The sequence below is a fragment of the Notechis scutatus genome, chromosome 1, assembly GCF_049901735.1.
Source record: "Notechis scutatus isolate UNSWTSFEM ecotype Mainland chromosome 1, rNotScu1.2, whole genome shotgun sequence".
In the NCBI taxonomy this organism is placed as follows: domain Eukaryota; kingdom Metazoa; phylum Chordata; class Lepidosauria; order Squamata; family Elapidae; genus Notechis; species Notechis scutatus.
In genome coordinates this window covers 322,827,572-322,837,031 of record NC_142009.1, presented here as the reverse complement: position 1 = coordinate 322,837,031, position 9,460 = coordinate 322,827,572, and the positions used below count along the sequence as shown (strand labels likewise).

At 44.4% G+C, this 9,460-nt stretch overlaps 1 protein-coding gene across 1 annotated transcript in view; it reads right to left on the bottom strand.

Moving 5' to 3' along the window:
* Nucleotides 1-9,460, bottom strand: part of TMEM38A (transmembrane protein 38A) — a 28,638-nt gene continuing 19,178 nt past the window's right edge. Inside the window, exons 4-6 of the mRNA XM_026670927.2 lie at nt 5,995-6,082; nt 5,485-5,602; nt 1-3,704 (exon numbers count right to left, since the gene is read on the bottom strand). Coding sequence (XP_026526712.2) covers nt 3,474-3,704; nt 5,485-5,602; nt 5,995-6,082 — 437 coding nt within the window. The 3' untranslated portion in view covers nt 1-3,473. The remainder of the gene's footprint in view (nt 3,705-5,484; nt 5,603-5,994; nt 6,083-9,460) is intronic.

Below are 9,460 nucleotides of genomic sequence, written 5' to 3'. Positions count from 1 at the left end.
TTCAGTTGCATCACAGAGGGCTTTTATTTTAAGAATGGCTATATCCACAAAACCATGGCTGTTCTAGTCATGGATAAAAATCCCGGGGAATAGGAAAAGGGGTTGGGGCAGAGGTTTGCTAAGGAAAAGGCACTTTTTAATGAGATGTATTTTTAACCAAGCAGCATACATCTTGGAGGAGGAAGTCTTCTCCAAAGTTCTTCTGCTTCTTTATGTCAATCAGTTCCTTCTCTTGCTGGCGTCCAACAGTTGGAGACAATTGTCCCCCAAAAGGAGAAAAGGAAAGTCAGGACTTTCTATTTCTGGGTGGCTATTTCTACTCCTCACCACTCATGGGGCTCATCCTTATGAGCCCATTAAAATGCTGCTTTAGAATATGGGTTTAATGCTCTTCCAGAAGAATAAATCCACGTTCAAAAGCAATTTGAAAATCAGCTGCCACACGTAGTTTTATTTATTTGTTAAATTTATATGCCACCCCTCTCACTGACTTGAGTTGAGCAGAGGATGAAGAGTGCAGCAGAAAGAGACACATTCCTCTCTCTCTCTCTCTCTCTCCTGCTTCAAAGTGCATCTTTGTCTGCTGCTATCGCTAGTCAGGGATTGGCTCACAGGCCTTGCGCATACAATCGAAAAGCCCAGTTTGAAAGAATCAGACCCGATTAGGATCATCCTGGAAAGCTGCGCCTGGGGACTTGGCAGGAAGAGTAACACTCCTGTCAATCCTGAAGCTGACCCGACCGAAGTCATTTTGAGGCTTCCGTGTTGCCACACTGGAGCTGAGGGGGGGGGGGGGATAGACATAGCTGGGGTTTTGTAGCCAAAACCAAATCCTTTCTCATGGGAACCAAGGAACATTCTCACACCTGGTCAGAGAGAGGAGGAGTGACATTACCAGGCAATCAGATGGCATCATGATTGGACGATGTGATTGATTGTTTGGGGAAGGGGAAGAAACTTTTAGTTTAATTAGGTAAAAACTGCAGGAACCTTCGGAGTCAGTTTTCACCGGAACTGGGCCAATGTGATATACCCAATAAAACTGTTCTTTGAGGAATCTACCTGCCTTGGAGTTTTTCTTGCTATGGGTGGATTCCTTGGAACCCTGACAACTGCACTACTTCAGATGGTCAACAGGTGCTTGGCTAACCTCAACCCGTATACTATAGGTCAGCAGGAAGCACTCCTGACAGAATGGCTTGTGAACCATGCCGGGTTGCACCTACCTTGCAATAAAACTACTGCATAAAGGAAGAAAACAACACTTTTACACTGGGCCACCTAAGGATGACTTTGTCGCCTCGAGGATGCATTGTGGAGAAGCTGAAGAAGGCTAGACTGCTACCAGTTCACACCGGTTCAGGTTAATCTTACATCTGGTTTAGCAAACCGGTAGTTGCAATGACCGGCTGGCTCTGCCCACCCCTCACCTCCCAGGAGTCTCCACGTGGCCCGTTTTGGATTCCAGGTAAGTGCAGGGCCCACACGGAGGCTAGGGGAGGGTGAAAAATGGGCCTTCCGGAGGCTCTGGAAGGTTCCGGAAGGCCTCAGGAGGGGCTCTGGAGGCCGGGGAGGGGCAAAACCAGTCTCCCGGAGGCTTTGGAAGGCCTCCGTTTTCACCCTCCTGGAGGCTCAAGAAAAGCCCCTGGAGCCCAGGGAGAGAGAAAACAGGGCCCCCGCCGTGGTGCAGGAGGCTGACTAGGCCATACCCACGGTGGCCACGCCCACCCAGTAACTGGGCAGAGAACTGGTTGCAAACATTTTTGAAGCCCCTCCCTGAGCTGAAGGCAACATCATGAGGACACAGCAGAAAAAAGGATCTTGCGGGGGCATGTTTTTGTCAGAGCTAAATGATAAGAAGGGGAAGTCTTGTGACAGGCAATCAGAGTCTCCTTCTAATGCCCCAACCAGAGTTTAAGTCTCCTTTGTAATCTCAAGAGCTGGCAACCGGCTACTTTGGGGCAAGAAGGGTACTTTGCAGATGTTCACCATGGCTCCATTATTCATACAGTCCAGCTTTGACTTTCTAGACAAAATCTGTAAATAAACCAGAATTCATACACAAGGATTCTTTTAGGCATCCTACAGGCTCATATAGCTGCTAGAAGCAAATTCTCCCCTCCGTCAATAGCCCCTCACTTTTATCACCTCTTAATCAAAGGAGGAAAACAATCACAGAATCCAAATCAGTTCACTAGAAACAACCCAACTGTTTGCAGAAGAGACATAATAGGGGCAAGCATAACTGCTTAAAATCCTTGGCAACAATAAATAATGATCCTAGGGGAAGGAGCATCAATCAATAAATAATTTACATGCATGATTCACAGTGTTTGGCAAAGTGGCTAGGATTGAAACACTCAGTCGTTGCTTTGGTTTCCTTCCTTACAGCAAAACTCATCAAACTTTGGAGAGGTACATACAAATGGCAACATGCTAACACACATACGCATATATCAACAGCCCAAAGAGCAGCAGCAGCAGCAATAATCTTCTCCTATGCTCAAGGCCTTCATACAAATGGCAACCAAATAAGACATCCAATGTATTGATGTAGAGAGTGAAATGCCAGTCACTCCATCTGGAACACCTCTCTCTGCCCTTGAAAAGTATCAGTGGCCTTAGGGTCCTGTAATGATGGCCTGAGTTGCAGATCCCTGGGTTGTTTTGCAGGGTCTATCTCTCTCTGCCATATGGAGGAGACACCAAAACACATTCCAGCTTTTCCATGGGAAGGGGAGGAGACCAAGAGGATAGGAAAGGCTGAGCTAGAATCTGTAACAAAAGGTCCAATTACATTAGTTCTACGCAGGGGTGGGGTTCAAATTTTTTAACAACCGGTTCTGTGGGCATGGCTTAATTGGTGGGCGTGGCTTGGTGGTCATGTTATTGGCTGGGTGTGGCCAACTCAATATCACTCACATCGAGGCACGCATCTCCTCGCCTGGCCTCTCATGACTGTGGGGATGCTGCAACAGTCGTAAGTGTGAGAAATGGTCATAAATCACTTTTTTCAGTGCCATTGTAACTTTGAATGGTCACGCCACACAAGCAAAGTACCAGCAAAGAAGGGGGGAAAAAACTCCAGAGAAGGTCCTGTGACAGGAAGTCTAGTCCTGCCAAGAATGTAATAAGGTTTAACCAAGAGGCAGTTTCTGTAAGCAACACCAGAATGTTTCCTTCCTGCCTTCCTTACAGGATTGGGCCAGTAATTTCTTCTAAGAACCGGTTCTCTGAACTGCTTAGAATGTTAACAATCGGTTCTAGCGAATAGGTGCGAACTGGTAGAATCCCACCCCTGGTTCAGGGCCTCACAGGTGACAGGCCAGGACAACCATGGCAGGGGCCAGAAGAAGAGGATTGGTCTTCCTCGGAGCCTCCTCCAACCATGTCTTTGGAAGGCCATAAAGTCACACACAAGGTTTGCAGCAAAGTTGCGGTGGTTCAGATGGATCGATCAGCCTTCTTGATGCTCATTCCACCTTCTTGGCTTTCCGTTTCCGGGTTCCTTCATTGAGCTCCTCCCTTGATTTGGCTGGCATCTGAGGTGGTGACGGAAGGGATGGCTCCTGAGATCCTCCATGATGGTGATGGTGGTCATGGTGATGATTATCATGACTGGCAGAGCCAAAGAGGATGGGACACACCACATTTTCCAGAGGGGCAAGGGGGGACCCATGGGAGTGAGTTGCTGTCAGGAACACCTGAATGACAAGGAAAAAGCTCCATTAGTGGGTCACCAACTATGCCAAGTTTTCTATTGTTCAGGCAGCTACAATAAATCAAAGGGATTCCAACCTGTGTTTCTTCCCATTCCTCTTACCCCCTTTTACACCAAGGTCCGTACATGAATTTCCTGTCTTGGCCAATCAAACCCTTTTCAATGAAGTTCTGGTGCTGCTTCTGTGGGGTCACCACAATTCCAACCTAGAGTTACCAGGGCATATAGCTATACTGTTGAAAGGCTACTGGAAAGGTCTCCATTGTTAAGCAACCCAACCATATTTCTTATGATATACCAGCCAGGATTCCTTTGGTATCTCTGGAAATCCAAAACTTACCCTGACTCACACGGAAGTCTATTGGTAGGGGAAGAGTGTAACATCATGCATGTCATGACCTTATTGTGCAAATGATGTCAATGATGGACTTATACATATATCATTGGTGTCAATGAAGTGACTGATGCTAATATCATAATTTGAGTTCACAAATATGTTGGATATCACTGTGGCTTCTACCAGATGCTTCCAGGGGTAGGATTCTACCGGTTCTGTCCACCTCTGTAGAACCGGTAGTTCTGAAGAGCAGCAGACAGAGAGCATACATAGAACCGGTTCTATGTTTGCTGCTGTTTTGGCCCACCCGCCCGCCCAGGCTCTTACCTGACCTTTATTTCCTGCTTTTTCAATCACAGCTGCTTTGCGCGACACAGCTGCGGTTGAAAAAGCAGGAAAAAAGGGCTTTTCCAACTGCTAGGCACCTGCGCGCAGCGCTGCTCAGCTGTCCGGGTAGCTCAGCAGGTCATAAATTGCACTCGCGTGACTTGCGCATGCGTGCGTGACACAGAGCGACAGAACCGGTAGTTATAGCAGTTGGATCCCATCCCTGGATGCTTCTGTTAGTCCATAGTGAGATTTGTTAGCTTTGACTTGGGGAATTGTGGGAAATATCTAAACCATAATGAATAGAATAGAACAGAACAGAACAGAATAGATCTTGGAAGTCTTCTAGTCCAGTCCCCTGCTTAAGCAGGAGAACCTATAACATTTCAGATACGTGATTGTCCAGTATTTTCTTAAAAACCTCCAGTGATGGAGTGCCCATGATTTCTGAAGGCAACCTGTTCCACTGGTCAGTTGTCCTCACTGTTAGGAAGTTTCTCCTTAATTCCAACCATTGTTTCTTGTCCTGCCTTCAGGTACTTTGGAGAATAATTTGGCTCCCTCTTCTTTGTGGCAGCTCCTGAAATACTGGAATACTGTGCTCATGTCACCCCTAATTCTTCTTTTCTTTAGACTAGCCATCACACTAAAATAGCTTAGTGTGATGCATAAATTAAGGACTGTAGTTTATTCAACTAACCATGGTTTAATACAATGAATGAGTCCAGGGTCTGAGGCCTTCCTTGCCTTTCTGAAGATCTTCTAATGCAGGGATCCCCAACCTTTTGCCGCCGGTTCCGACATCAGCGGCCCCCGGGCGCGACTGGCGCCGCCTCTTTCTAAAAGGCGCTTCGGTGGCGTCGCTCCTATAAAAATGCCGCTCTCTGGTGACTTTTCGTAATGGCTTTCTCCGGAAAGCTATCCCGGGCCGCTCGCCATTTTTAATACAACTGAACCCCAAAATCCAGACGGCTTTTCAAAATGAGGCCCGTCCTTGCCTGTTTGAAGACCTCTTCTAATGAACAGAAATGGATTTGGCTCCTTCCCCCATTCAATCCACCCAACTGCTTACATTTGCCCCCCAGGCAGAGGAATTTACCTTGCAGATGATCATAAAAATAGTGAAGAAGAAGATGAGGGTAGCTTTGGAGATGGGAAGCCACTGGGTTTGCTGAAGGGTGAAGAGCAATGCTCCATACAGACTGGCTTTGGATGGACTGCAAGAGAAAAAAGCCTTCATCAGAAGCACAGCTGGGATTCTATCTCAAATAAATAAATAAATCCAAATTTTAGAGAAAGGACATGATTTTCGGAGGGACTGCTGCAATGGCCATAAGTATGACAAACGGTCATCACTTTTTTCAGTGCTTTGTAATTTTGAATGAACACTAAAGGAAAGGACTGCCTGGATTCTTGAAAACCTCCTGTGATGGAGAACCCACATCCTCTCAGGCGGTGAAAACACTCTGAGTTCTGGAAATGCCCTATCAAATTTCTACTGATTTTTCTCATTTCCATTGATCATCAGATTCCTTCCAGGTCAATTAGAACACGATTGATCTTTATCCAGAAGACATACCAGTACAAAAACTTTGGCTTCTCTACTCACAAAGTCATATGAAGGAACTCATTTGTTTCTGGCTTCCAGACGCCACGCAGCAATTGCTCAAAGTTGGACATCAAGGCAACTCCAGAACCTACGAACATAAAGATGGTAGCACACTTGTAAACAGACCAGCGATGAGAATCTGGGCAAGTGGAATTCCATTTTCCTAAATTCACTGATAATCCCTGTCGAAGTAAGTAATCTAACACAGGAGAAAAATATTGAGCATCTTTGTGGGGATGCTCGCAGCCACAACAGATTCTTTAAGGAAATGGCAATTATACTGATTATTATGAATAATAAAAGTGATGCCGGTTTCTAAGTTTACTATTTAAAATTTGAAAAATATGATAGCGATGCCACAGCCCCCTGCCTTAAGTTTATAGAAGTTTGATTATTCTATTTTCTGGTTGCTTTGAATCAGCCAAAGAAAAGCAGTACAGAAAAATGTAAAAACAACCATTTGGAATTTGTACTATTTTGAATGCAAACAGTCTTGACCTCGCAGGATTTTAGTGTGATGGAGGCTCCTTCAATCATTTTGGAAACACAGCAGGTTAAAAGCACTTCTGTTTCCAGATCACAACCAGAATAATCAAAACAATTGTACCACAAAATAATGGCTTAGAACTCAAAACAAGGCAACACAAATTATTTGAATTTGAAACAGCGTGCACAAATCTTTGTGTAAAAAATAAGAAATATACCAGCTTTGTCCAGTGTCTTAAAACTTTAACTGTGGCTTGATAATAGAGCACTTATTTTTCATTTGAAAGATCTTGGGCTTGATCTTGATATTTCTAGCTAAAATAAGATGCTAGAGAGAGGCTACGAGTCACAAGAGAAAGTATTGAAGGACAAACAATCTGGTCAGATATAAAGCAATTCTTTATATCTAAAATGCCCTTATGACAGAAGCATTCCAGGGAAGAGAGTTAACTTGGTGAAATTTCTAGCCTGACAGATGAAAGTATTTATTAGCAGAAAAGGAACATGATTTATTCCTTTTTGGTTCAATTTTCAATTTTCAGAAGGGAAAATGTCTATGAGTGGTAACAGATGCTTCAGCCATGAACCTCGGTGTGATCTCTATCATTTCAGCATCTAGAAGTCTGAGGAAAGTTCCACTGGAAAAGTACTTTTGCCTACGTAGAATAGAATAGATTATAAGGATCTTCAAACTTCGCCAGTTTAAGACTTGTGGACTTCAACTCCCAGAATTCCAGAGCTAACATGACTGGAGAAGGAATTCTGGGAGTTGAAGTCCACAAGTCTTAAAACTGTCAAGTTTGAAGACCCCATAGAATAATAATAGAATTGGAAAAGAGATTGGAGGTCTTCAAGTCCAAACCCCTGCAGCAGCAGCAGACCCTACACCATGGGTGTCAAATTCCCTGGGCTGCTAGTTTGACATCATCCTGAACAAATGGTTGTCCAATATTTTCTTGAAAACCTCCTGTGATGGAGCACCACAACTTCTGAAGGCAAGCCGTTCCATTGATTAGTTGTTCTCACTGTCAATTCTCACTGATTAATGATGTAAAATGGGAGGGGCTATACCAGATATGTGGAGAGGGCCAAGATACTGTTTTATTTCCTTTGATCTTTTTGAAAGGAGGATTAATAGAATTGTATCTTGAGATACCGTATTTGCCGGCGTATAAGACGACTGGGCGTATAAGACGACCCCCAACATTTCCACTCAAAATATAGAGTTTGTTATATACTGCCGTATAAGACTACCCCCTTCCACACACCTTCCACTTTTGCACTTTTTTTTTTTTTTTTGACGCACTTTTCTGCTTTGGACAATTTTGAAATGAGCTAATCCAATTTTGAACCAAGAATATGCAAATAGCTATGGAGTTTAGAAATGAGTTTTAAAAATATTTTCATTGCTTACCATTAAGCGTAAAATATGTTGTAAATAAAATGAGAACACAGGAAACGTCTCTTCTCAATACAGCTGATCTCTCTCTCTCTCACACACACACACAACCAAAACCCGGACACTGAAAAGGCTGCCAAGGAACAGTATATTCAATGCCTTCTCTTTAATCAAGAAACAAGTGAATTCCTTAGAATCTTTTTTTTTCCCCAAGTGGCCCTCTTTAAAAAAAAAAAAAATGGAGGTAACACTTTCATTCAAAAAGTCTTCCAGTATCTGGAGTCGCTCAGACATATTGAAGTGAGGCAGGAGAGTAAGTGAAATTTGAAATGATCCAGCTACAGTTTTCTTCCTCCCGCCCGAAGGCCATTATCTCCGCCAAAACGAACGAGGGAGGCAAAGAAGCCAAACACGCTAAAAAGGATCTCTTTATTTCCTCCACACAAGGTCACACCTACTTTTCCGCATTCAAAGGACAACCTCTCCTCACCACCACCACACACACACACACACCCCAATACCCGCAAACAATGTTCTGGGCATTAATCACCATTGCTACATTAACCTGGTAAATTTATACCCTGCCTCCCCAGTGTTGCTTTGACGGCAGGATTTCACACAGGGGCGCCGCTCGCTCTCTTCTCCGCTCTCCCACCGTTCGCACATGTTGGAAGCACTGTAAAACCTGATAACCCACCCGGGGCTCCCCATCCTTAACCTACAGCCGCGCGCTCAGCACACACACACACACACACACCCCGCTCCCCACAGCCTCCTCCCGGCTGCAACTCAAGCTCGAAGTGGGAGTCGGTCCTCCCGGCGTATAAGACGCCCCCCACTTGGAGGCATGTTTTTCAGGGCAAAAAGTCGTCTTATACGCGGCAAATACGGTAGCTTTTTTGGGTGTAACACTCTACCTTAAATGAAAAGAAACCCTCTTATTGTGTTTGACCACTGTATTTGCCAAAAATAAAGGAAAGAGTTCAGACATCCCCTTGGTGTCCTAAGTTTTAAGCATCTCACCAAGCTTTGGGGTTATCTAAGAAGAATGGAAGAACTCAACATGTGATTCTGCTGGAATTGCATTCCAACATCCTACCATTTCTGTTTGTGGTTTAGAGCAGGAATCTAGTCACCAAGATAGTTTCAGGACTACCATCTTCAACCAGAATTGATCCATAGACTCAACAAAAAAACTGGTTAGCAGTTCCCCGCCACCATCACAAAGAGTGGTGGGGTCGAGGTTAGGAGGAGAAGCTCCTCAGTTGTGGTCCTTATTTATAGGATAGTTTTTCATAAGGGCTTCACTTCGGCTAGCCATGCTGGGAATTTGTATCAATCTAGAATGATGTTCATGACCTGTAACTCTTAGTATTCCTTCTTACTGGCCATGCTGTCTGGAACAGTTAGAAGTAATAATTCAGCAACATCTGAAGAGTGATAGGTTCTCCATCCTTGTTTTATGCAAGAGGACATTTTGTCTCAGAAGTAAAGACTATAACTACCTTCCTTTCTTCCACAGAGGATGAGAAATATCAGCCTAATCTGCATCTCAGTAGTTCTGATACTTGCCACTCCACC